The sequence below is a fragment of the Nyctereutes procyonoides genome, unplaced genomic scaffold (genome assembly GCF_905146905.1).
Source record: "Nyctereutes procyonoides isolate TBG_1078 unplaced genomic scaffold, NYPRO_anot_genome, whole genome shotgun sequence".
NCBI lineage: Eukaryota > Metazoa > Chordata > Mammalia > Carnivora > Canidae > Nyctereutes > Nyctereutes procyonoides.
Window position 1 is genome coordinate 27,270,817 of NW_026575049.1, and position 27,292 is coordinate 27,298,108.

The 27,292-nt window shown below is 58.7% G+C and overlaps 1 protein-coding gene across 7 annotated transcripts; it reads left to right on the plus strand.

The window, feature by feature from the left end:
* The first annotated feature begins 761 nt into the window (after window positions 1–761).
* Window positions 762–25,260, plus strand: KCNJ4 (potassium inwardly rectifying channel subfamily J member 4). Of its 7 annotated transcripts, none has more exons than XM_055329265.1 (3): window positions 2,503–2,854; window positions 22,954–23,239; window positions 23,544–25,260. In XM_055329265.1, exon 3 carries the CDS (start codon window positions 23,583–23,585, stop codon window positions 24,927–24,929), a length of 1,347 nt encoding a protein of 448 aa, XP_055185240.1. In that variant the 5' UTR covers window positions 2,503–2,854; window positions 22,954–23,239; window positions 23,544–23,582; the 3' UTR covers window positions 24,930–25,260. The 7 variants fall into 7 exon arrangements, with proteins under 7 accessions (XP_055185243.1, XP_055185240.1, XP_055185238.1 ...); XM_055329264.1 differs by lacking the exon at window positions 2,503–2,854 and adding an exon at window positions 20,700–20,989; XM_055329268.1 differs by lacking the exons at window positions 2,503–2,854; window positions 22,954–23,239 and adding an exon at window positions 762–786.
* The last annotated feature ends 2,032 nt before the right edge of the window (window positions 25,261–27,292 follow it).

The window sequence follows — 27,292 nt, forward strand, 5'->3', positions numbered from 1 at the left end:
CACCAGGCTTCCCCCTTCCATCTTCCAGAAGTCCCTGTCCCTGAGCTCCTACCTTTCCCTTGAACTTGTGCCCAGTGACCCAGCATCAGGACTGACCCCACAGGAGCAGAGGCTCTAGATCTACAGACCCCTCAGTCTCCATTCCCCACCCCCTTTGCCCCTGCCTCCTTGCCCTGCACCCCACATTTCCAGGGCAGCCAGCAGGCAGACCTCTGGCTAGGTGAAGAGACCATGGGTCATTTGCTCCTCCTGCACCCTCCCAATTTCCACGGAAAGTTGTGACAGTGACCAGGCGCTTACCTGCCATGGACCCGAGGATTCAGATTGCCTAAATTCATGCGCATCAAAGATTCATGTGAAGGAACACAGTCCTGGCTGCCTGCCTGTGAGGACACCGCAGAGTTAATGAGGGAGACGGGCACGGAATGGGTCATCTGCTATGGGGCTCCCCGCGCGCGGTTGAAGGGAAAACTGAGAAAGGATGGTCACATTATTGACTGCCTACTGTGGGCTGTGCATTTCTTGTGCATCTATCTCTCCTAATCCGTCCCTGTGATGGGGAGGGACTGTTAGGGACCCTATTTTGCAAACAGGTTGGGTAAGAACTTGGGAGTATGAGGGCCAGATGAATGAATGAGTGGGTAATGAATGACTTCTGCTGAGGGCATCAGGAGGCCGCCCCAGGGGCTGGGAGAGCACTAGGAATTCTCTGGGCAGAGGAGGAGGAAGGGCACTTCAGGCAGGAAGAACAGCACCGGCAAAGGCAGAGAGGTGCGGAAGCATCTGGTATGTTCTGGAATCTGTGGGAATCAGGGTGGATGTGTGGGTATATAGGGTGCTGGATGAGGTGGGGCCTGACTGTACATCATGCTGAGGAGTTGGGACTGGATCCCAACTGGAGGTGGGGAGGATCCACCGGGAAGGGAGACAGTCATGGTGGTTAATGCACTGGACACATGCTCGGGGACCCGCTGGGAGAAAAAGCTGGAGGTTTCATCCTCAAAAAATTCTCAATCCGGCTTTGGGGTGCCTTAGTCTCTCCTGAGACTAGCCACAGATGGGCAGGATACCAGGGAAGTTCTTCTGGCTGTCTAGCTATAGGTGTTTTCTCATCCTCCATCCTAGTGAAGGAGCACTTTCCCTCCTCAGAGTCGGGGTGAGGTGGCAGGGTGGCCAGGGAGGCGGCTCGCTGTCCTTGGGGGGGCTCTGAGGTGGTGAAGTCAGCTCCCCACAGCCCAGAGCGCGCAGCCCAGACCTGGAGCTCACTCAGACCGGGATCCTCCCCTGTAAAGACAGTCTGGAGTAATGCGGCTGCAGAGAGTAAGAGTCTGGGGTTTGGTCCAGCTCCGCCACCTCCGGGTGACCTTGGACAAGCTCACGACCCTCTCTGGCACTCAGTCTCTCAGTCTGTAAAATGAGGCGGTGCTGTCTAGGTGACTGTGAGGGTCCCCTGCAGCCATGCACGCCAGCCCCCGGCTCCCGGAGCACAGTACGTGGGGTCATTAAGTGCCGGTACTTCAGGAGGGGAAGGGGACCGCGGAGCAAAGCGGCCCGGAGCCTCCGAACCCAGGACAGACCCTCTCCCACGCACCCCCTTCCCGGCCCGGAGGAACCCTACCGACCTGCCCCCGGGGGTTGTAAAACCCGGGAGCGGATCCTCGGAATGGGTTCTGGGAGGAGCGCTCCCGGAGGGAGGAGGAAAACCCGGGCAGGATCCGGGGCAGGAGCGGGGCCCCACGGCCCCTCGGCCCCCAGCCCTGCCCCGCGCGGCCGGCGGACCCAGGGGCTTTGAAGCGCCGCTGCGCCGCGGGGAAGGAGCCGGGCCGGGCCCCGCGGGCCGCCCGGGGCCGGGGGCTCGGGGGCCGGGGGGGGGGCGCGCGGCCTCCGCACTGGGGCGCGGGTCACGTGTGAGGAGGGGCGAAAGTCTCGCAAAGCGGGCGGCGTGCCGCGAGTTGGGAGTTCTCGGCGCGCCGCGGGCGGCGGGAGCTCGGGCTCCCGGGCGAGCCGGGGACGCGGCGGAGGCGCGGGCCTGGGTCCGAGACAGCGGGGGCCGCACCGAGAGTGGGAGGGAGGGAGAGACACGGAGAAGGACAGACGGCGCCCGGGAGGAGGACAGAGAGAGACGCGCAGGGGAGACCGAGACAGGGCAGAGGCGGAGGGAGGCAGGGGAGGTTCTGGGAGGGCGGCGGGCCGCAGACCGAGCCCCCGCCGGGAGACACGGGAGGCGGGCTCGGGGACCGAGGGGCGGCCGGACAGACGCACGGAGACCCAGGGGGCAGCCCGGCGGGCGGCGGCGGGTCCCGGGCCGGCCGGCCGAGGGCTTCCCGGGGCCGGGGCGGGGAGCGGGGAGCGGAGCGCGGGGCGCGGGGAGCGGGGAGCGGGGAGCGGAGCGCGGGGAGCGGGGAGCGGAGCGCGGGGCGGGGGACGGCGCGGAGAGACAGCGCGACGGCAGCGGGGGGGCGGCGGAGGGCCGGCGGCTGCGGCGGGGGCGGGGGCGGGGGGCGCGAGCGCGGGCGGCCGAGGCCATGGGCCCCCGGATCCCCGCGCCCTGAGCCGGGCCCGGCCCGACGATGCTGACGCCCAGGCGGCGCCGGGGGCGCGGCGCGGGGCAGCGCTGAAAGTTGAGCGGCCCGCGGGGAGCGGCGCGGGACGGCCCCGAGGCGCGGAGACCCGGACACCGACGGACAGACCCACCGGCAGCCGGGGAGGGGGGCGGGGCCGGCCCGCCGAGTGCGCGGGGAGGGGGCGCCGGGACTCCCCTCTCCCCGCCCGGGACGCCGCCCGCCCGCCCGCGCCGTGGGATGTAGAGCCCGCTCGCCGCCGTCTGGACCTTCGTCGGACCCTCCGCCCCGCGGTAAGCCGGGCGCACGCCCACCGCCGGCGCTGTCCGTCTGTCTGTCCAGCCACGTGCGTGCGTGTCTGTCTGTCCCGTCCGGGGTGGGGGGGGCCGTGGGCCCCGCGCACCCAGCACCTTATCCCTGCGGGTCTCGGCTGCGGGGCCCGCGTTCAGCGCGGTCCAGTGACTCCCAGGGAGCTGGCAAGCGCTGTCGCTCTGTCCGTCGGTCCTTCGGGAGCGTGAAGGTCTGGGTTGTGGCCAGAAAGGCGGAGAGGGGTGGGTGGAAGAGGCCTTGACCTCCTGTCCCGGCCTCGACCTTTCCCTGCCTCCACCCACCCCCAGTTGTCAGCCTGTTCTGAGGAGCTTCAAGGCAGGTGACTCCTGGCAAACGTGTGTGTGTGTGTGTGTGTGTGTGTGTGTGTGTGTAGGGGTCCCCTTTCCACTTCCCCAGCTGCAACCTGTTTGCAAATAGCCCTCTGATCTCACGGAAAATAACATCCCACTTCTCATGTTTGAGCACCTACTTTGGGCCAGGTGACCCCCAAGGAGGGTGGACAGGGATCCAGCAAAGAAGGTATTTCATATTCATAGTGGAGAGAGGCACAGACTGCTCTTCTCTCCCTACAGGAGAACCCCAAGGGAAGAGAGGTCTGAATGAGCCCCTGAGCAGGGAAACTTCTCTGGCTCTCCAACCAGCGTCAACATCACACTTCTGCCTCCAGCCGAGGCTCTAAGATGGGGAGAGAATGCAGGGAGATGGTAGGTGGGAGTGTGGTGGAGAGGCAGGGCAGCCTGGCTAAGTTGGCAAGCCAGGGCCTCAAGACCAGCAGGATGCTGAGCAGCAGGTTGAGGGAATGGAGGAGCTGAGGAATGGAGGTCCCAGGGCCACGCATGTGAGACCCAGGGAGGAGCCAGACCAGTGTGCATGTGTGTGTGTGTGTGTGTGTGTGTGTATGTGTGTGTGTGAAATGGTGAAATGCCTGTTCTGCTTCTCCCCACATCCAGTCCTGTGACTTCCAGGGCTTCCGGAGTTTGGGGAGCTATTGTCAGGACTTTTTGGGCCCTGAGAGCCACGATGTGGCCCTGCCTTGGCCTGGGTGGAGAGGAACAAAAGACAGAGGAGAGCAGTGGGATAAGGTCTGGGTTGCAACATGGCAGGAGCAAAGGCTGTTGGCCATTGAGCTGACCCGTATCCAAATTGGAGCCGGGAGGGCTGAGCCTAGAACATTCGACTGTTCTCCACAGGGAGGAGGGCTCTTTCTGGGGCTTTCCACACTGGGAAGTGGGCTTCGCATACCCTATATTCAGGCTCCTGGAAATCAACTCACTGGCTGAGGGGCCAGCATCCAGAGCAAGTTACCCTCCTCCATGACCCTCAACTTCCGTATCTGTGGAATGAGGACACAGCTCTCTGCCCCACTGACCTCCAAGGGCTCAAATGAGCTGGGGGCTGTTCACAGGCTGGGGACGGTGCTGGGCAGATGGCAGTAAGGACTCATTTTACCTTTGGGAAGGTGCACAGCTAATGGGGAGAGAGGATGTGGCCTCAAATAGAGGATTGACCAAGGAGGGGTCCAGGAATTAGAGGGGGATCTGGGGTTTGGGAGCAATTCCTCGGGAACCTTTGGTTACCCTTGAAAAGGAAGCTCCTCTCCCAGAAAAAAGCCTCTGGAGTGAGTGGGAACAGTCAGAGCTGGCCTTGAGTATCTGCTGGGTGACCTTGGGCTGCTGGCTTGACCTCTCTGGACCTCAGTGTCTTTGACTGGAGAATGGGGATGTCGGTACTGACTTCACTGGGTTGCCAAGTGATTTACAGACTATGTCACGTCTCTGAAAGCAGCTTGCAAAAGCCTGGAGCGTAGTAGGTTCTTAGACATTTGCAGAACACAGAATGAAGTGGCTCTAGGAGATGCTGTGGAAAGATTTCTTAGCTTAGGATAAGAGGGAAGGGGAGGAGGAACAGTGTAGGCTTATAGGGCGGGTTGGTTCTTAATGTGGATCTGGGGGAGGCGGGGGCGAGTGCTGAGGGGGGTGTGAGGAGGAGGGGGCCCCTCTGCGGGGACCACTGAGTCACGAGGACATGTAAGCAACATGACAACCAGCAACATGGTAACCAAGAGACTAGTGGCGGTGGGAAACGGAGCTGGAGCGGTGTGTTGGGGGGGCAGGACTGGCAGTCCTGGGGCTGGAGGGTCCGGGAAAGAGCCAGGCTGGACTCTCAGAGTGAGAAGGAGACCCCGAGGCCAGGTGGGCTGGGGCGGAGGGGTCCAGGTTGGAAGGAAAGGAGGTGACTCTGGGGTCTGCCGGGCAGGGGGGCTTCTCCCGCACCTCCCCAGGCTCCTCGCTCCTCTCCTCCACATCTCCACTTTTCATGCCTCTCCCCCTAGGATGCCAAATTTGGCTCACGCAATCTGTCGTCTCTCTTCTGAGATTGGCACCGGGACCAAAGCCGAGTGCATTACATGCATTACATCACCGCCGCTCCCCCTGCACGAGGAGAGGGAGGGACAGAGGGCCGGGGGGCAAGCGGCCAACCCTCAACTTTCATTCCCGTCTTCCTGCTCACTCTTGCCGCCTCAGTCCCAGGTGTTGGGGGCTTCCTGGGGGCTTCCGGGGAGCAGCCGAGCTGGGCCTGGAGGCAGGACGGGGGGGCCAATCTTGGAGTGATCCCAGGGCCAGGGCAGGAGGTCAGATCATGTCGCTGTCCCCCTGGCTAGGTGGTACCTGGGAGGTGGGGAGCCTCGGTTCAGTACAATTTGTCATTGCCTTGCTGGGTGACCTTGGGCAGATCCCCCCATCCCCTGCCCTGTGCAGTGTCTACATCTGTGTGGAGAACAGTTGGCCACTCAAGATCTTGGTGAGTCTCCTGGAAAAAGATGCCCTTGAGCCCTGCTGCTTTCCTGGGCACAGACTGAGGAGTCCGGATTTTGAGTGGCTCTCTGTGACTTTCAGCAAGTGCCTCTACCTCTTTGTGCCTCCATTTCCTCACCTGTCCAGTGGGAACGATAGAACCCTCAAAGGCACAGCATGTGACAGAGATAGTAGACGTAAAAGCTGAGAGACAGGGGAAGAGCCAGGGTCTCTGGCCCTGAAACCACAGACCCCCCGGGGGGCCCAGAGGCTCCTTGCATGCTGGGCGGCGGGGGCGGGGGGTGAGGGGGCAGTGGAACAGTGTCTCAGTACAGACAGGAAGGTCGGAGCTTAAGTCATGGTCTGATGTCCTCGTTTTACAATAGTGGAAACCGAGGCCCAGAGGGAGAAGTGGACTCCCACCTCAAGGTCACAGTGGTGGTTTGGCGGTAGATGAAGTAGAGCTGGGGCCTGAACCCAGGGCCCTGGTTCCCAGCCCTGTGTGGAAGTGAGTAGGCAGGCAGGCACATGCACACCCTGTGCACCCAGGAGTATGGAAGGCCCGGGTTCTCGCTTTGGCCTCCTCTCTTCTCCCTTCCTGCTCCCCGGTTCCCTTCAGCTCCACCATCCCTGAGCGTTAATCTCATCTTTCATTTGGTCTACACTGAAGAGCTCCCTTTCAGGCTCATTTTGAAGCAAGTTTTAAGCAGTCCCAGGCAGGGAGAGGCTAGATTTGGGGTTAAGCTAGAAGATGATGGCCCCTTCTAGAAGATTCCCAGAGCTAGAGGTGGAGAAAGATGGGGAGCCTCTGTGGATGTTTTGTGAAATAGTGAGCTTCTCATTCCCAGAGCTATTTAAGCAGAAACAGATGAGTACCTGCCAAGAATCCTGTCCCCATGAGTCCTGCCTTATGGGTGAGGGAGAATGACATCCCCACATCCCAAATCCCAGGAGCCTTTCATATCTCAGGAGACACTGGGGAGCAGCACCCAGCTTCCCAGCAAAGAAACTTACATTATTAGGCCAGGAATTGGGCTAGGAGTTTTTGCAAATGGCTTTCTCTTGTAATCCTCCTCACAACCCTGCAATGTCGATGTGGTGTCCCTGTGTTACAGATGGGGGAGCCACGGCTCAGAGAGTCTATGTGATTTGCCCAAGGTCACGCAGCAGGAAACTGGATGAGTCTGGATTGGAGTCCGGGCCAGTCTGATTCTCGGGGGCAGTCCCTGGGACTTCCTTGAGAAAAGAATGGAAAAAGTCCCTCCCCTGGGCTGGGGTTTGGCAGGAGATGATGTGTCGCCCCCACAGCATGACACCCCCTCAAGGATCCTCTGGGGGCTCCATTCTGAAGACATGGGTATAGACGTGCACCCAAGGAAGAACTGCCTTTACAAATGGGAAGACTAAGGCACAGAAACAGAGAATGTCCTGCTCAAAGGTGCCCAGCGAGTCAGATTTGGGTCAGGGGCCTTGTTCCCTGCACTGGTGGGTCAGGAGGGTCCTTTGGGCCCACGATTGTGTGAGGTCTGGGATTGGAAGTGCCAACCGCTCCAGGGTTTGGCAGAGCTGAGAGAGTGCTGGCTCAAGGCTAGGGCTGTGGGTCGGGGTAGGGGAGTTGGCCTCGGGAATGTGAAGGGAGCAGGAAGAGACACCAGCAGGGGCGGCAGGTCCACTTCTGTCCTCCCTGGTCCTGCCCCAGGGCCACCCATGGATATCAGTGCCATACACCCTGTGAGGTCCTGGGATCCTGTGGGTGGGACCTGCCTGGCAAGAGAGGAGGAGCTTGGCGCCAGCAGCCTTGGGTGTGGCTCCCAGTGCGACCTTAGGTCAGCTCCCCACCCTCTCTGAGCTTGATGTGCTGGTCTGTGTGACCAATGATCTATTTCCACAGCGTTACTGCCGCTGGGCTGCCGTCTCAAAGTGCTTCTCCCGTGCCCACGAGGACCCTGGGCCCTGGGCATGAGGCAGGCAGGAATCTTGGAGGTTGGCATAACCTTTAAGCCTCCTGGGCGACTCAGCCTTCCTCGGGGTGTGGGGGGAATCTCCGGGCACAGCCCTTCTTCTCCTTTTCATCTTTATTTTTCTCCTGCTCCCTCTTCCCCTCGCTACGTGGGCTGATCGCTGCTCAAACTTTTAATTCAGATGGTAATTGAAATAATAATACGGGCTGAGGCCCCTCTGCTTGTGACGCTGCAGCTGGTGGAGCTCAGCTATGAATAGACCTTGAGTCACACACGCACGCGCGCTCCTGCCGGCGCGCACCCGGGGCTCGCGGGGTGGTGGGTGGGGTGCAGCTTGGGGGGCAGGGTGGGTTCACGCTCTAGCAGCCTCTGGGTCTCGGCCCCTCACTCTCCAAGGCCAGGGATGCTTCTGCCCCTGCGACCCACTATCTGGTCCCTGGGCCATGATGAAGCTGCAGAGACTTGGGACGACCCGGCTCTGTTTACAGCAGGGGACACTGAGGTCCAGCAAGGGGGAGTGGCTGGCGGGACAAAATAGAAAGTGACTGGGCCGAGGATTGAGCGGGTGGGTTTTGCTTGATTCTGAGACCACGGTTAGGTTCGGTTCGTTCTAGGACATGCAGGTGGGTGAATGGGGCAGGGGAGTGCTGGGGTGTGGCCCTACCCCCCTTTTGTCTCCCCCCTCCCTGCCTTTCCCCCCTTGTCCTCCCTGCAGGCTCTCTTGCACTCTAGCACACACTCACACAACTCTTTTGCACGCTCCCTCACATGCAGCACACTCTGACGCCCCACCTGGCTGCTTGGAGAGGTGGTGCTGTCGCTGGGGGGGTGAGGGGAGGGGGGCTGGGCTGACAGGGAGGTTTTCTTGGGGGTCCTGCTGCAGGAAGGGGGACAAGCTCCCATGTGCCAGGCTCTAGGCAGGCTTTGTATTCGTGGTTTTATTTAAGCCTCCTTGCCACCCTGTGAGGGCCATCACTCTCACTTTCCAATTGAGGAAACTGAGGTTCAGCTAGCAGCCAGAGTTTACCCCAAGGTCCAGCGGGTAGAAACAGCCTTATACCTCTGTCCTGCTGGGATACTCCCAGTTCCAGCCATTCTGGGACCCTCTGTTTGGCTTGCTGAAAGAGGAAACGTGTGTCCCTTGCAGTTCGGGGCTCCCCTTTATCTGTGCCAGTTCCCCCATTCCTCCCTGTGACCACCTGGGCCACAGTTATTGGTTAGCTCTAGTGCCAGCAGCCAGAACATCTGGTTTTGGTGGACAGGAGGTGGTGAGGTGTCCATGAGGGGCACTGGCAGCTCAAGGAGAGAGGCCACCAAGACAGGTGCTCCTTAGTGTTCTGGGCCCCAGCTGAGCGGTGCAGGGAGATGGTGTGGGCAAGGTCCCCTAGCCACTGGGAGCTTTGGTCTCCACCTCCTCAGGTGGACTCAATGGCCTCTGGAAGGGCAGAGGGGAGTTGGGGCTGGACAGGGGGCGTGCGCTTGAGCAGAGGCACCCCTGGGCCTGAGAAGTTGCAGAAAACTCTCCCCAGCATTTTCTTATGGCTCCATCTAATCCTGTACTGGCCCCATACTCTGTTGGGACGTGGAGCATCTGAGCCCAGAGACCACAGTGAATCGCCCAAGGTCACACAGCAATGGTGGCAAGAGGTAGGGCTAGACTGGCCCTCCTGACTCCTCAGCCTCCCAGCCCCGGGACTGTCAACACCCACCTCTCTCTCTCTCTCTCTCTCTCTCTCTCTCTTCCTCTTTCTCAGGTGCTCCCTATCTTGGGGGGCTACAGGAGGGAGGGAGAACTGGGTCTCCTCCAGCCTCTCTCTGAGCCAATCCTAGACTGGAGGGAGGGAAAAGGACAGCAGCCCCCCGGTCACAGCTGGTGCAGCTGCCCAAGTCATCCAGGCCTGGGATTTAATCCCAGCTGCACTCCCCTCACTTAGCCCTTGTGACCTTGACTGGGTATCTGTCTCCCTGAAAACCTCTCTGCTCCTCTGTGACACAAGGACAACCTGTGGCAATGGGGGGAGGTACTTGGCTTTTCCCTTGTGTTGCCCTGTCTGCTGTCAGAGCACCCCCCAGGTCAACCTAGGCTGCAAGACGGGAGGGGAGCCGAGCTAGGCCAGGAAGGAGGGGGTAGGTGACTGGAGGGATTGATCCCATTTTACTGACCCAGGTGAAGCCTCTCCCCTACCCCACCCTGCAGCTTCCCTCCCAGACTCTACCCTAGACTCCCATTGTGGGCCTGAGAAGAAGTCCAAGCCCTCTGCCCTGTAACAAAGTGCCACTCAGCCCACAGAATGGATGGAACGGGGGCCAGCAATTTGGAAACTCCATGGGACCATATAGGGACGGTGGCAGGTACAGAGCTGGAGGTGCCCTGGCTGTGGGCAATAGGGTGCAAGAGGGCAGAAGGAGCTCAGCCACCCTGACACATGGGCATCAGAGCCCCCAAACAAACCCCTCTTCACAGGGAGCTTGCTATCTCCTGGGGCAGCGCACTGTGTCTGGAAGGTTCTGCTAAGGGATATGGGCCTCCCACTTTGGCTTTTGCTCCAAGGGAACCAGCCTCTTCCCTACAGGAGGGATGGCTGGCTGCCGCCTGCTCCCCCAAGGTTTCTCTCCTCTGACTGCAGTAGTTCTAGCTGAGCCATGTGGATGGGAAACAGATCTGGGTTCAAGTCCAACTCCACCCCTGAGAGGCTGTGTGGCCTTGGGCAGTCTATTCACCTCTCTGATACTCCATCCCTTGACCTGTGGGGTGGGCTTGTTTCATTGCCTCTGTGGGTTGCTGGGAAGATCCATGTACTTTGAGTGTAACGTGGCCCATCGTTGACATGAGCCGCTGTGTGGCCCGACCAGTCAGTGGTGACTGGTGGCAGTGGCCAGGCCCCAGCCCCCGCACTCTCTGGCCATCACCTTCAGATATCTCTTCTCTAGTTATCTTGTGTGTCAGCGCCCAAACTCTCTGCTGAGCCCTCCAGACCTGCTCGGGTGGGGGTAGGGCTGGCTGAGCACCAGCGCCAGGACGTGCAGCTGCAGATCCTCAGGCCACCTGACCTTGGAAAGAGCCTCTCTGGCTGGGTTTCAGAGCCATCCCCCAGACACTGGGCAAGAGCTGGGCAACAGGGAGGAGAAGGAATCAGGTGGGGCAGAGAGCGGGCATGACCTCATGCTGGAGCTGGCCTGGGTCCCTGGGGTGACAGGCCATGAGATAGGAGAGCAGACTGCCAGCCGTGGGAGGGAGTTACGGTTATCAGCTGTATTAATAGCGCACAGCAAAGCCTCACTCCGCACACTCTGGTGGGCTGCCTGAGGAGGGGTGAGCTCCCTGTCATGGGAGGTATGCAAGCAGCTGCTGAATAACATCTGTTAGGGGGACAGTGGCAGGTTCTAATATAGGACCAGAGGAAGGAATTAGACCCAGAACCCGGAGTCCTTACTGTCTGGGCCACGAGGCAGAGGTCCTGTGACCCTAAGGGTCTAACAGACTGTTCCAAGTAGTCCCTCATGAACTCCAACAACTCTCCCCACAGCTGTGCCCTCCAAAAGCCCATGGCCCTGGCATGGGCAGTCTTAGCTTCCAGACAGGCCCTGGAGGCTTGTGCCCACCCAGGGACACTGGAAAAGAACATAAACAAGCCCTAGATCCCATCTCAGCCAGGTCAGGGCTCCTGAGCACCCGGCAGTTCGGCAGGTCAGTGCTCTTCAGATTACACGCGGGTCCTGATCCATCAGTGGTTGTGAAACTGATTTAGTGAGCTCACTACTTGATTTTTTTTAATGACAGAGAAACTTTCAAGTGCTTTGTATGCAGTGAGGGCATTATTTTGTAACACTCTCATTATAAGTCTTAAAATATATATGTTGTATAATGAATAGCAATGTGTAGTGTGTTTGTTTTTAACCTGGGTGTCGGTCAGAAAGTTTAAAAGCCACTGCCCTGTGAAATCCTGGTGGCAGCACTGACAGAGGCTCGGGTGTGCAGATTCCTTTTTTTTCCAGGATGCTCAGTCCCTAAGGATATAAGTGCCGACAATTCCAGGGTGCCACTATTCTGTCCTTAGACCTCCTTCCTGTGGCTCAGCAGCCCACTTACCTCAGTGCTCTGGAGCCCCAAAGCCAGCCCAGGGCCCACTCTGCCCAGCCCAGCCCTGGCCCAACCTCGCTCTCTCCTCCCACTCCCGGCTTGCCCCACATCTTCCCCAGGACCCCTCTAGAAGCCCTCTGCCCTTGCAGACCCTTCATGTTTCCACGCGGGGCTCAGCAAGGCAGGCTTGTGCTTACTCACTCCTCTTCCCCCAGCACATGGTAGGTGCTCAATAAACGTTCATTCATTCCACGGTGATTTATAGAGCAACCCCCAAGGAAGGCACCGAGCTGCAGCGCAGACACACCAGGCAGGAGGGCAGATGCCACTCCAGCTCAGCATAGGCTTAGGGTGACGAATGAATGAATAAATGAGTGGAGTCCCAGAGTCTCTGGCCTTAGGAACCAGCGGGGCCAAGGGCCAGAATGGTAAGCACGCAGCCCTCTGCAGGGTATAGCAGGCATCCCGACAGGAACAGTCGCTCAGGTCTGTGGATGAGCAGGAGTGTGGGGTGGAAGCAGAGGTGAGTGTTCCTACCGCGACCTCCTGCCCTTCTGAGAGCTGCCTGTCGCCCCCAGCTTCCCCGCCCGCCCTCCGGTCCTTGGAGCTTCTCTTAGGGGCCTAGAGCCCTTGGTGTGAATCAGGGATGCCCTGCTCGCTCCCCCAGGGGACTCTTGGGGGACACCTTCAGAGAAGCTCTGCGGGCGAGTGCCACCGAGGCCTGAGGCTGCCGCTGTCCCGCACTCACTGCCACCCCACAGGACTCAGGCCAGGGCAGGCCTCTTTCTGGCCTCCACTCAGGGCCCGCCTCCACCGGGAGGTTCTCCCTGACTGCGGTGCCAGAAATAGCTCTCCTCCTTGGTCACATTCTGTCATAGCCCCTGTTAGGTCCTTCCCGGGGATTATGACAAGCCGAAATTATCTTCTTTCTTTGTCACTCATTGGATGCTTGCTAAGGGTCCACTGTGTGCCAGGCCCTGGGGCCCCGTGGGTGAAACGGAGATTCAAGATCCCTGCACTGAAGCTGATCGCAAATGAAATGGGTTTGGAGCGGATACAGGCCGCGAGGATCAGGACCCAGGCAGCGAGCACGGGAGAGGGGGCGGAGGGGGGAGGCTCTGGGAGGAGGCAGCCTCTGACTCAGACCTGAAGGGTGGCAAGGTGCGAGCAGAAGCAGCGGAGGGACAACGTGGGACCCCAGCCCGTGTGAAGGTGGGATGGCTGGGGGAGAGGCCGTGGAGTTGCGCAGTGGTGATGCTGGGAGCAGGGGGCGCTCTGCAGGCTGCGTGGACACGTCCCACTGCTACAGGGATGGCTGGCTCTGGGAGGCCTGGAGGGTGATGTGCAGGTGTTAGTTAAGGACCCCCTGGGAGGTCGCAGACTGTGATGGCGAAGGCAGGAGGGGGGCCACTGATCTGCCTTGGCGATGCTGGGTTTGCCCTGCCCCTCAGATGGTTAGCAGACACCCAGTCCTCGCGCGGCTGCTCCGGAGGACAATTGGGGTGGTCAGGGTCCGTGGTATCTTCGGCCAGGCCAGCCTGGGCCCTGCCAGCTGTGTGCATATAGAGGCCGTAGGCCGAGAGTGGCTGTCGGGATTGGGGCCCCCAGGGCCAGCAGGACCCAAGGACCAAGGCAGGGGTGAGAAGTCAGGGTGCCCTTCAGGGCTGCTGAGCCCAGGAGAGGAGCCCCGGAGGGGGCCGTGGAGAGAGTGGGGGAGGACGCTAATCCATCCCCTTCAAGAAGCGCTTCTGCCCTTTACAGTTTATAAACTCTTACTGTCCACCGCCGCTGCTCATCTTCCCAGCATGCCAACGCAGTGGGCGTTATTCCTCCCTGTCTTATGGATGTGACTCAGAGAAGTTAAGGCGTCTTCCCATGGCCACACAGCACAGAAGTCAAGCATTCTCAGGCTTTCTGGGATCACAGGCCCTTTTGAGGAGGACCTGATGAATGCTCTGTAAGCCTCAGAAAAATACACATATGTATGCACTAATTTTAAAGCTTTCTATGTGTCTTTTTTTCTGTAGGTAATACATTCATATGGTTCTAAAATTAAAAAGACACAAACAGGAATACAGTGAGAATTCTTCCTCCCACCCCATCCCCAGACACCTGCTTCCCCTCCCCGGAGGCAGCCAGTGTCACCAGTTTCCTGGGTCTCCATCCACAGACAAGCACAGACAAGCAAATATGTGTGTCTATAAATTTCTTTTCTTTTTTACACAACTGGCAGATACTATACTCAATGTTCATCACTGTTGCCTTTTTTTTTTTGGTTTAAAAACACATCTTGAAGACCCACATTGCTCCTTCTGGGGCTCTTTCCCCCCCGGCTGTGTGAGATGTCGTTCGTGGATGGGCATCAGGCTGCTCCCAGGCCAGGCTGGGCAGACAAGGGGCCTGGCTCCCCTCGTGTGTGACTGTCTGCAGGCTGAGGCCCCAGGAGGGCACCCAAGTGTCACAGGCAGTCCCGTGGCTCCCGAAGCCACCCAGGGCCTCATAGGGCAAGGCAGAAAGTAAGCCTGGGACATGGCTCAGACATCCCCTACTCCTTCCTTTTCCCATACCTCTTCTTAGGTGTGGCCTGTGGGGGCCCATCAGAGAATCCAGGGAAACTAGTGCCAGTGTGGGTGGCTCAGGGAGACCCTCTCCCCCGCCCGCCGTCAGCCCCAGCTCCTACAGTCTCGTTCACTGAGAGACCAAGGTTGGGGTGGTGATCTCTGCACCTGCCTCCCCTTCCCCTGTTGGGGCACTTGCCCTGGGCTTGGGCTGTGCTGAGGCCACCTCTGCTCCTGCCCCCTGACCCACCACAGCTTCTGTCCCAGCACCTTGCCTTCTCCTGCGCAAATGTCCTCACTTTGCCCTTTGTGGCTGAGGAGGGACAGCATCCCAGTGAAAAGGGGATGTGGGGCTGCTGGCCTCATGTGGTCTGGACTGGCCAGGGCTAACTGGGCAGCTGTGTTAAAACTCCTCTTCTCCTGGCTTCGGTCCTGCTGTCCTGCTGCTCTTTCTCCATCGTCCATGTGCAGGAGATGCTCAGCGGCTCTCCTCCCCAGCATTCCTTCCCCAGGCGGCTACACCCACTTCCACAACTTAAAACACCGCCACAGTGGTCAGCGTCACATGTCTCCACCCAGACCTCAGGGTCTGACAGGCTGTGGACTTCTCCACCTGAACATCCCATGGCCACCACATGATGGAAACCATCACTCCCTAAATCTGGTCCTCTTTCAGTGTCCCATTGTTACCTGTCCCCAGCACCCCTCCTCCCAACTGCTCCCTGCAACCCGCTGCTGCTGCACCCCACATGCTCATCCTTTGGAGCCTGCTTCAAAGCCTCCTGCTTGCAGGGTACCACACCTGGGGCCCCAGCACCTCTCATTCCGTGGGTGCACTAGGCTTGGTCAGTAGAGGCCTCAGGATCCACAGGAGCCAAATCGAGGAGGATTTTGTTTTTTTCAAAGTAGGCTCCACGCCCAGCATGGGGCCCAATGTGGGGCTTGATCTGAGGACCCTGAGATCTAGACCTGAGCTGATGTCAAGAGTCGGATGCTTGGGATCCCTGGGTGGCGCAGCGGTTTGGCGCCTGCCTTTGGCCCAGGGCGCGATCCTGGAGACCCAGGATCGAATCCCACATCAGGCTCCCGGTGCATGGAGCCTGCTTCTCCCTCTGCCTATGTCTCTGCCTCTCTCTCTCTCTCTCTCTCTCTCTCTCTCTCTCTCTCTCTCTGTGACTATCATAAATAAATTAAAAAATGTTTAAAAAAAAAAGAGTCGGATGCTTAACGGACTGAGCCCCCCAGGCACCGTGAGGAGGTTTTATTTTATTTTATTTTATTTTTTATTGATTTATGATAGTCACACACACAGAGAAAGAGAGAGAGAAAGAGAGAGAGAGAGAGAGAGAGAGAGAGAGAGGCAGAGGGAGAAGCAGGCTCCATGCACCGGGAGCCCGACGTGGGATTCGATCCCGGGTCTCCAGGATCGCGCCCTGGGCCAAAGGCAGGCGCCAAACCGCTGTGCCACCCAGGGATCCCGAGGAGGTTTTATTTCTTAAGCCTGGTGCTGAATACACAGGGATTATTGTATTATTCTTTATTCCTATTTGTCTTAAAGCTATCACATGACAATTGAAAAGATCAAACTAGGCAAAACCCAACTGCCTGCCCCCCTGTTTCCTGCGGCCTAGAGGGCAAAATCCATAATCCTTCCCACCCCCTACCTCTGAGGCCTCCTCCTGAGCAAGTTTGCTCTCCATCTTCTTGCTCACATCACTCTCACTAACTGGACTTGCTGCACTTGACATGCGAAACTCCTTCTGGAATGTTCTACACCCCAGCTTTTACACAGACACACAATTCTCCTCACTGACTCGACTCCCAGTCACTACTCAGGGCTCAGTTTAAATGTCACTTTCTTAAAGAGGCCGTAGGGGACCCCCACCAAACCAGAGCCCCGTTTCCTTTCCCTTACATCATGCCAAACTTTTCCTTCAAGCAGCTTACCACAATTTCTGACCGCCCAGCTATGCAGATGCTATTACGTGTACACTGTCTCTCCCCAGCTGATCCATAAGTTGGGTGAGTCTATAGCCTGGGTCTGACCCGCAGCAAGGGTGCCATGCATAGTAAGTGACCAAGCGACTCTGGAGGAAGATTGAGCAGCAGACCAGGCCCTGAGAAACCACAGTGAGGCCCTTGGGGATTGAATCCCACCACCAATGAGAGAGCTGAGGTTGTTCTGGAAAAGAGAAGCCTCCAGGGATCTACTCTCACCTTCTAATCCCTGTGTAGAAGAAGGGCACAGGTGTTTGGGGAACAGTCCCTTTGGTGGGACTGTCGGGTCAAGAGAGGTGGCTCCTATGGGGGTGGTGAGCTCTCTGTCAGGGCAGGAGCCAGGTGCTGGCAATGCAGTAAAGGGCACGTCTGCAGGTTGGAGCAGTGACCCTTAGGTCCTGTGGCTACCAGTTCTTGCCATTTGGCCACGACCAGCATCCTCTCTGGACATTCTGGGGGAACTTGCTTTCTAAGTTTCTAAGTCAGTTCTCCTGCTGGCTGAGTGGCTGGGAGGGAAAGTTGAGAGCTAGGGTGCAAAGCTGGAAGCATGAGCCAGTCCACCCCACACTGCTCGGGGCCTCTCTGGGAACCCAGAGTCTTCTGTGTGTCTGGCTCTAGAATCAGGGACCATGTCCTGGCTCCAGGTTGCCCTATGACAACTGCCCTATGCCCAGCTTCTCCTTTCCCCAAAGGTCTGATCTGACAGCCTGGCACATAGTAGGGCTTGATAAATGTTTACTAAGTGGAAGAAACATGCAACGTGACAGTGTTTCTTCAGGGCAGGAGAGTAGAGTGTCCACTGAACGTGCTCTGGCATTGACTGCCTGCGTCTAAATCCTGGCTCTGCCACTAATGGGCTGTGTGACCTTGGACAAGTTGCTGAACTTCTCTATGCCTTAGTCTTCTGACTTCTAAAGTAGTGATAATAATGGTAACTTCCTCTGAGGTCACGGTGAGCATGGCAAGAATTGATCAGTGTAAAGCACTCGGAAGAGCGCCGGCACAGAGGAAGGACACGCTAAATACTCTGGGTGGATTTTGCAATGTCACACCGGTGGCCAGTGGGGGAGGGCCTATGGCGGGGAGGGGGCCACAGTGGGATTTCATGGTCCAGAAAAGTGTGAGGGAGGAACAGGGTTCATTGAGCCCCCACTATGTGGCCTGCATGTCTGTGACAACTGGCAATCTGCATCGGGCCCTCACAACTACCCTGCAAGGTAGGCATTACCATGTTCCTTTGCAAAGGAAGACACTAAGGCTCACAGAGGTCAGGGGATCTGCTGGAGCGAGGCGGGACCCATCCCACTTCTGGCCTAGTCCTGGAATGGGATGTTGTGGCCACTGCCCTCACTCAGCTGCTCCCAGGACTGGTGTTGGAAAACAACCTGGGTGGGGCCATGTGATGGGTACAGGGCGGGCTCTGGGGAGCTGCCGCTGAAAATCAGAAGGAGGAGGAGGGCAAGGAAGGACTGGTCAGCCCTGGGAGTGATTTGTACCACTTAGCAATCACTTACTCTGCGCTTGGGCATGTGATGTGCATGATTCCATTTTTTCCTCATTACAGTTTTATGAGGTAAGGGCTATTGTGAGCCCCACCTAGAGATGATGAGCGTAGGGACCAGAGAGGCTAAGTAATGCGCCCAAGGTCACACAGGCAGAAAGTGGTACAGAGAGTCCAGGGTTGAAGCCTCTGCAGCAGGAAGATGGGGGTTCTTGAGACTCATGAAGACCTGGGGTCTGAGGAGCAGGACAGGGGCCTCCAGAGGGCTGTGGGCAATGTCCCCCATGGCTAGATCCATCTTCAGGTCCCTTTTACTCTTTGAGGAGCACAGCTCAGCTGCCAGGCCTTGAGTCCTTTCTCACCCCAGGCACAGCCCTGTGCGTCTGAGCTGAGTGAACACTCACCCAAACCAGGCCCCAGACAGAGTTGGAGGAGTGGCCGGCCCCGGGGTCCTCAGGGGACTGAGGAAGGGAACAATGGTGCTAATTCCTTCCTGGGTGCACTGAGTCAGCCCCTCCACCCCACCTCATCTCTATTGCCTTGTGTGTGCTCCTTCTGGTAGAGGAAGGGTCAGCCTCCCTGTGCAAGCCCCAGGGGCTTCAGAGATGAAAGGGACTAATCAAACTCAGGAACACCCACCCACAGCTCCTCTGTGCTGGGTGCCTTATTTCATTACATCTTCCTGCTCTCCTGCCAGGGAGCAAATCTGGTCCCCCATTTTGCAGATGGAGAGAAGGAGCACCTGGCTGGAGCAGTTAGTGGTGAAGCCAGGACTTGATGCTGGGTTTCCCAGACCCCATCCCCCATCCTGTGTCGCCATCATCATCATCATCATCACCACGACCACCACCACCATCATCTGCATTCCACCTGCAAAGCCCAGTGAAGCCCTCAGCCCGGGGTTTCTGTTCCTACTGGTTATCACACTTGCCTCAACAGGGGTCTGGTGATGTAGGTACTATCGCCATCGTGTCCACTTTGCAGATGAGGAAACTGAGGTCCAAAACTGTCACTAGGAGGTGACAGAGCTGAGATCAAGAGCCACGTATTGCCACCCAAACACAAGGGCTTCGCCAGTGTGTTCTTTTCCCACAGTTGAGAAGGAGCCGAGTGGTGCAGACGGGCGGTGAGAGCTAAGGGGCTCAGAGGAGGCAGGGCTGTGGCTGGCGGTGCAGCCGGGGAAGATTCAGAGACCTGAATCTGGAGGGGCTGGGGCTGGGCCTGGGGGGCTGCGGGCAGACATGGGGGGATCTGGATCCGAGTTGAGCAAAGGGAGCCCAAAGCCAGAGGCTGGGGACCAGGGTGAGCCGGGGACCTGGAGCCAACCGGACCTGAGTGGGAGCCGCTTCTGCTGTGTGACCCCCATTTTCATCCCCACTCCCCAACCCCCAGCCTGTGATTTTTCAGCTGAGAAGAGAAATAATAACCCTGTTTGTTGCTGTGGTTGGTGCTTAATAAATACTTGTTAAATAAACAAAGGGTTGCAGTGACGCTTCAGTGAGACAGACCAGGCAGTGCCTGGCAGGGAGCTGACACTTCCAGAGGGTTCCTTCCCCGAGAGCAGCCACAGAGCAGGACAACAGGTTCAGCTGGCCACAGGGCTGAGCAGTGTGACCTCGGGCAAGTCACTTCACCTCCCCTATTGTCCCATCCAGTGACCATGACATGCATCAAGGCCCTGCAGTCTGGCTTGGTGTCCCTACGTGTGGCCTTCTGCCCCTTTTCCTGCCTTCTAGAAAGCCTGCATGGCCCCGGTCTTAGGAAGGGCTGCTCCTGTGGGCTAGAGGCCAGGGTGACATGCCCCTGCAGCCACTAGTGATTTTCCCATGAGTGGGGCAGGTGCACCCAGGGAGATTTGACCTCACAGCCTGCCAGGGTTGCTGGAGTCCACTGGGGCTGCTGTCACTTTATCAGCTTTTCTTGTATGAAGGGTGTTATGGGCAAGGAGGGGGCATTTGGTGTCACCAAATCAGAAGGAAAACATAGTGACAGGCATGGGGTCTTTTCCTGCCTCCTCTGGACCCCTGGCAGGCAGGGCCTCCAGCCCCACTCAGGGAGGAGCAGGTTAGCAATGGTGCCAGCAAGTTGAGAGCCCTGCTGGTCACATTCACTATCTCCTTGAGGCCGGAATGTCCTTGGCTAGCTGCTGCCTCCCTGTGCCACAGCCCTGCTCTTGGCCTCAGTTTCTCTAGTTATCCAGTGAAGTCTGGACTAGGGGCTCCAGATTTTGGACATTTACAGCACAGTAAAATTAAAGGAAAAAAAGAAAAAAGCTTGGTAACTGGCACAGCATTGCCAATCCTTCACTTTGCCAAGAAAGGACATTAAGTTTTTAAAGGCAGCCAGCATCTCCCATCCGTATCATTTCCCCAAAGAAAGAATGTTTACCATGAAAGGAGTCTCAGGATGCGCTCAGAATCCCGGATAGTCCCGCAGAGGAAACTGGCCAGGAAGGGGAAGGTCTCGTCCAAGGTCACCCCGAGAGGCAGTGAGAGGGGCCGGGCCTCCCAGAGCCCCTGCCGGAGGAAGTATGCCGAAACCGTGTTCTTCTATGTGTTCGTTTCATGGCACACTTGTTGCAAGAGGATGAGACCGGCTCCCTGCCTTCCAGAAAAGTATGGTTTCATTGTAGACATGATCCAGGCACCAGTACAACCAGAGAATGCGCTCTCTCCGACAGAATATCTATATTCAGAGGAGGTGATACCCATCTTCTACCGTCTGTGCCCCATCTTTCCACACTTTGCCCTTGAGCCCTTGGGCCTTTGCCAGGAAGCCCCGCGTGACAAACAAGGGAAAGAAATCCTGGCTGTCTCCCCGTGGTTGTCACATGAAAGCACGATGCCAAGCTTCATACTTTTCACTTTCTGATCGGGCATTGTGTGGGTCAGGGCACGCGCTGAGGGGTGAGCCTCTCCTTCCTGCTGAAGGAGCGAGCAGTGACAGGAGTGTTCACTTATTTGGACAGGGCCCCCACCAACCGAGGGTCTTCAGGGGGACAAGCTCCGTGCAGGCTCCTCCGTGGTGGAGGGTGATGGGTCGGGGGGCAGCTTTCCCAAAGGCCCAGGAGTGAGCATTTGGGACTGTGGCTGAGCAGAGCAATGGGCAGAGGGCCCGGAATATCGCAGGGGCTTGAGAACACCGCTGTGACCAGGAGAGGAGACACATGGGTGCAGGACAAGCTGTGCCCTGCTGGGCTGAGATGTGAGGCTGGAGGGGATGGGGTGACGGGAAGGGAGGGTTGGGGGTGAGGGTGGAAGCTGGGGTGGGGGGTGTCGGGTGGGGACATGCAGAGCCTCGGTTTCAGTTTGGAGCCTGGGGCTGGGCTCATTCTGCCACTTGCCCTCAGGAACGGGAGAAGTAGGCAGTGCCGGTGAGGGAGGACCAGCAGCCCAGAGCATGCGGGGACCATCTCCCTTATGCTCACCCCGGGCCCTCCTGGAGAACACCATAAAGAGCCTTCTATGGCATGGGATGAACCCCCCAGGTCAGGGCCAGTCCCTGTGGGCAGACCCTGGGTTCACAGCTGGCCTTGGGTGAAGCCCTCATACTCTCTGGGCCTCAGTGTCATTTTTCAAAGGCCAGGTCACCACACTTTGTCCCTCTGCCTCTCTCCCTGGGGCCTGCGGGGGCCAAGCTGGTAGCCTCTCTTCTCTAGCCCCAGGCCCTATCCCAGGCACTCCAGGGAAGAGGCTCCTCCTTCCAGGAGTACCTTAACTTCCCAGGAGCTCTGGGGTGGGAATGTGGAGCCCCAGCTCAGGGCTGGCCCACCCTGCCTCGTTCGGGGACCCTTAGCACACCCGTCCCAGGTCTGTGCTTCCTGGGCCTCAGATACAAGCTGAGGGTCTTGAAATTGGTGATCTCTGGTTCCTCCCGGCTCTCGTTCCTTCTGTGGGGCTACTGGAGGCATCCGAGACTGTGGGGCAGAGAGGGAGATGTTTAGTGAAGGAAGACCTCCCTAAACACCAAAAGGGGCCCCTGACCCCCAATTCCTCAGAGCTACCACCTGGAGCCCTGGCTGTGAGGCCTTGGGCCCAGGGGGGGTGGTGGCAGACAGGGTCTGGGACTCCCGGCCAAACTGAGGACCCCTTAAGGGCCAGCACTGCACACCCCTAGTTTGTCTGTTAGATCTTCAGACCGATGGGTCTCACTGGTCCTATTTTCCGGATGAAGAAGCCGAGGCTCACGGCAGCCAAGTGACTTGCCCATGTTACGAGGTGGATGAAGGACTGCAGTGCAGGACTCTGGAGCCCAGGGAGCACAAGCCGGGGGAGGAAGGAACCGGGAAGGGGGAGGGGGAGGCGGGGGGCAGGGCTCACCCGCCAGGCCTGGCCCAGGGAGGGAGTCTCTCCCGGGAAGAGGCGCAGGCAGGCACCAGGCTGTTGATCTCTAAATTACAGCGTTGGCGCGCACCGGTTGCTGCGGCAACCGAGTTGTCCTGAACGGGGAAGTGTATAAACATTGCCACAGATGCACAATTAGATCAGGAAGAAGAATAGAACAGAAAATAGAAACTTCCAGCCTTATATAATTCTGGGCCAAAACGTTACCGGGCGCCCGGGCCCCAGCCCAGCCCCGCCAGCGGCTGGGGCCCCGGGCAGCACCCAGGGCCTCTCCCTCCCGGGCAGTGGTGGGGAGGGGGTGCGGGGAGGGCTGCCCCCCGTGGGCCCAGCTGGTGCTCCCGCCGCCCCCACTGAAACACAGCTGAGGAGGCTGACAGGCAAACCCTGCCTCTCGCCAGCTCCCTCCTGCTCTGGAGCCACGAAGGAAGGCAGGGGGGTGACTGGCTTTGACCAAGCACCTACTACCTCCTGGGTCCTGCGATGTAGGCTTTGAGCCCCCGATTTTACAGGTGAGGGGAAGTGAGTCTTCACAGGTGTCACAGCCAGGCAGCGGGTGTGCCTGCCTCCCGGCCTCCGCACGTGGGCCCACGGATGTTGACAGCACCTGGGGGCGGGGGGCACCGAAGGTTAGACACACCTGAGTTTGGATTCGCTCAACATCTAGCTGTGTGGCCTTGGGCAAGTCACTTCCCCTCTCTGAGCCCTGCTCCCTCACCTGTGACGTGTGACTAGCGATGCCTCCATTGGAGCCAACATGTGGGGGCTCCCCCTTCCTCCATCTCGACCACTTCCATTGGCGTCTTCACCCACTTCTGTTCCCAACAGGACCGGGGACAGGACGGGAACCCACATGGAGCTACGGGGCCCAGCACAGTCTCGTAGGACTTTCCACAATGATAGAAAAGTTCTGTATCAACTCCGTCGGGAGATGGGAGCCATTAGCCACAAGTGGCTACTGAGCGCTTAAAATGGGGAGAACTGAAGTTAAAATCGTATTTAATTTTAAGTAAACGCACAAAGCCGCAGGTGGCCGTTGGCCGCTCTGTCGGACAGCACGGGAGGACGGCCAGCCCCAGAGACAGCCAAGAGGGCAGCGGCTGAACCCAGGGAGGTGAGCAGGGGCCAGAGCGGTCACAGCTCCCTCCGCTCAGGGCAAGTGGGGCAGGTGGTGGAGCCGAGACGGGTACCGGGAGGCTCCCCAAACGGGGTGGGGGCCACGGAGGCTCAGAGGGGACAGCCGGTGGCCTCGGCTTCTGGCCCTTGGAGGCGCCGGCTGGGGCCCCCACGCTCCCTCCCCGTGGTGGGAAGCACCCCACCGGCCACATTCTGTCCCCAGCCCCAGGAGGTCCTGCGGCTTAGGCCCGGCCCTTCCCTTTCTGAGCCAGCATCTCACCTGTCGGGCTTCTCCTCCCCAGGCCCTGCGTCTTCCCAGGTGACCACGCCGGCTTCAGGACATGCACGGACACAGCCGCAACGGGCAGGCCCACGTGCCCCGGCGGAAACGCCGCAACCGCTTCGTCAAGAAGAACGGCCAATGCAACGTCTACTTCGCCAACCTGAGCAACAAGTCGCAGCGCTACATGGCGGACATCTTCACCACCTGCGTGGACACGCGCTGGCGCTACATGCTCATGATCTTCTCCGCGGCCTTCCTCGTCTCCTGGCTCTTCTTTGGCCTCCTCTTCTGGTGTATCGCCTTCTTCCACGGCGACCTGGAGGCCGGCCCGGCGGCGACGGCGGCAGCGGCGGCGGCGGGGGCCCCGACGGGCAGTGGCGCCGCAGCCCCGACGGCCCCCAAGCCCTGCATCATGCACGTGAACGGCTTCCTGGGCGCCTTCCTGTTCTCGGTGGAGACGCAGACGACCATCGGCTACGGGTTCCGGTGCGTGACGGAGGAGTGCCCGCTGGCGGTCATCGCCGTGGTGGTCCAGTCCATCGTGGGCTGCGTCATCGACTCCTTCATGATCGGCACCATAATGGCCAAGATGGCCCGGCCCAAGAAGCGGGCGCAGACGCTGCTGTTCAGCCACCATGCGGTCATCTCGGTGCGCGACGGCAAGCTCTGCCTGATGTGGCGCGTGGGCAACCTGCGCAAGAGCCACATCGTGGAGGCCCACGTGCGGGCCCAGCTCATCAAGCCCTACATGACCCAGGAGGGCGAGTACCTGCCGCTGGACCAGCGGGACCTCAACGTGGGCTACGACATCGGCCTGGACCGCATCTTCCTGGTGTCGCCCATCATCATCGTCCACGAGATCGACGAGGACAGCCCGCTCTATGGCATGGGCAAGGAGGAGCTGGAGTCGGAGGACTTTGAGATCGTGGTCATCCTCGAGGGCATGGTGGAGGCCACCGCCATGACCACCCAGGCCCGCAGCTCCTACCTGGCCAGCGAGATCCTGTGGGGCCACCGCTTCGAGCCCGTGGTCTTCGAGGAGAAGAGCCACTACAAGGTGGACTACTCGCGCTTCCACAAGACCTACGAGGTGGCTGGCACGCCCTGCTGCTCCGCCCGGGAGCTTCAGGAGAGCAAGATCACCGTGCTGCCTGCCCCGCCGCCCCCGCCCAGTGCCTTCTGCTACGAGAATGAGCTGGCCCTCATGAGCCAGGAGGAAGAGGAGATGGAGGAGGAGGCGGCAGCCGCTGCTGCCGTGGCCGCAGGCCTGGGCCTGGAGGCGGGCTCCAAGGAGGAGGCGGGCATCATCCGAATGCTGGAGTTTGGCAGCCACCTGGATCTGGAGCGCATGCAAGCCACCCTCCCTCTGGACAACATCTCCTACCGCAGGGAGTCTGCCATCTGACCTCCAGGCCCCGCCCTCGTCACTTCCCACAAGAGCCTCTGCCGGGGGGTGGGATGCCAGGACACCCTCTCCACACTCAGGACAGAGCTGACCCTGGCTCCATGGACCTCCTGGAGGGAGGTGGGGGCTTCAAAGACTGGGGAACCCCTTCCTATTGACTCCAGAGCCCAGGCCTGGGAAGGGCCCAGGATCCCCTCTGCCCTGTCAGCCTACCTACTGGCATCTCGGGGACCCCAGACCCACCACCCTTTTCCCACTGACACTTCAAGGACATGCCCCCTTTACTCTCAGAACCTTGGGGAAGGCGGCTGGACTGCTGGGGGGTGGGCATCATGGGGTTCTGGGGTGGGCAGGGGTTAGTGTGGGGGGAGGGAGGGCGGGGGTGCGTTTCTTTTGCATGACTGTGACCTGTTGCTCTTGACTTTCTTTTGTAAATATCTATAAATGGAGAGATGGAGGCACCAAATCCACCTTCTGCCATTTGTACCTGCAGGATGAGGAGGTGCGGTCCCTCTCTGTGAACCCCTCCCCCTCCTGGCCCAGTGAGCTTAGCCCCTCCCCCCTCCCCCCCCACCTGGCTGGTCCCCAAAGCCAGCCATCCCGGCCCCTGGATGGTGTTGGGTTTGGGTGCAGAGGTGGGGCCCCAAGGGGCAGGACGAGGACCATCCCCTCCCTGTGGTCCCTCCGGATCCCCGGGGTCCAGCCCAGATTGACAATGGAGTTTGTAACTATATATTTTTAATAAAGTATATGGTCCATTAGGGGTAGGCTGATTGAAGATGACAAGCGGAAGAGAAGAGATAGAGTGAGAGAGAGAGACCAACATGATGTGAGTGTGTCTGTGTGTGGTACGTATGTGTCCCTTTCTGAGACACTGACCCTTGGAGGGGACTTTACTGCCTGCCATTCTCCTTCCTGGGATCCAATGGGAGAGATCCCCAGCAGGCTTCAGAGGACCTGGGCTTTGCTACTTAACAGCTGTATGGCTGCCAGCAAGTTGCCCATCTGCTCTTGGCCTCAGTTTCACCATCCATAGAATGGGATGAGCCACTGCTCCCTCCTGAGAGATGATGGGCAGGAAAGCCCTGTGTGGATGTCAGCTAACCCTCTGTAACCAGGGGGAAGTGGGGAAGGCCTGCCTGGTTACATCTACACACAGGCACACACTCCAGGCTGGGCTGATGAATTTGCCCTCAGGACACTGGTGGGAAGCTGGGAAACCTGGTCCTAGTCAGACTTGGTCTCCATTTCACTGTAGGTGGGACTTGGGGTGAGTCCCTCCATTTCTCTGGGCTTCAGTTAGCCTGTGCTGTGCAACAAGCCACTCTGAAACCTAGACCACAGTGCCATATTCTTTCTGGAGCTTCTGTGGGTGGATTTGCCTGGTTTCTCTGGGCTCCCTCCAACAGCCATGGAATGTCAGGTAGGCTGTACCATCCAAGATGGCCTCACCCATCAGGTAGTTGGTCTGGCTGTCAGCCCGGGCCTCCCTTCTTCTAAATTCCTTCATGGCATCTCAGGGCAGCAACCTAAGAGACACGAAGGCAGAAGCTACAAGGTCTCCTGAGCCAGGCTTCGAACTTGACATCATCTCCACTGCATTCTATTGGCCAATGAGGTCACGAAGGCAGCCCAGATTCAAAGGGTGAGAAATCCAACTCCAGCCTTTGGAAGCATGGTAGAGCCACATGGCAAAGGGTGTCCACACTGGGGCAGCATTGTGGCCATACTTGGTAGTCGATCACAGAACATTTCAATTTTGAGAGCTACTCCAGCTCTACCTCTAGTCTAGGTGCCAGCTGTGTACCCAACAGTCAAGGTGTAAGGAAGCAGAGGGAACCCTCGCTGTTCCCAGGAATCTTCTAGGTAAAAGGTGCCACTACCTCAGGAAACACAGGCAACTAGCAGGCAAGCTCACCTACTGTGAAGTGCTGTGAGCTGCTTTGTGAATAATGACACTTCACCAGCATTGGCAACGTGGCTGCCATTCAGGTAAAACATTGTGCATCCAACATGCTTTAACAGTTTGTTTGTTTTTTTAAGATTTTCTCAATCTATTCATGTGAAACACAAAGAGGGAGGCAGAGACATAGGCAGAGACAGAAACCGGTTCCCCACAGGGAGCCCGATGCAGGACTCAATCCCAGGACCCCGGGGCCATGACCTGAACCAAAGGCAGACGCTCAACCACTGAGCCACCCAGGTGCCCCTGATTTAACAGTTTAACAAGAGAACCTGAGGCCTCTGTCCTGGAGAAAGAAGCTAGCCTGGGGTCCAAATCCCTCAACAAATAACTTGTCCTAATGCCTCCCTTCACATGACACCCTTCATTCACCGAACTCTTACGAAATGCCAAGAAACAG

Coding starts and splice junctions, on each gene's coding strand:
- KCNJ4 (XM_055329268.1), top strand. CDS start 23,583: ATGCACGGACACAGCCGCAACGGGCAGGCCCACGTGCCCCGGCGGAAA.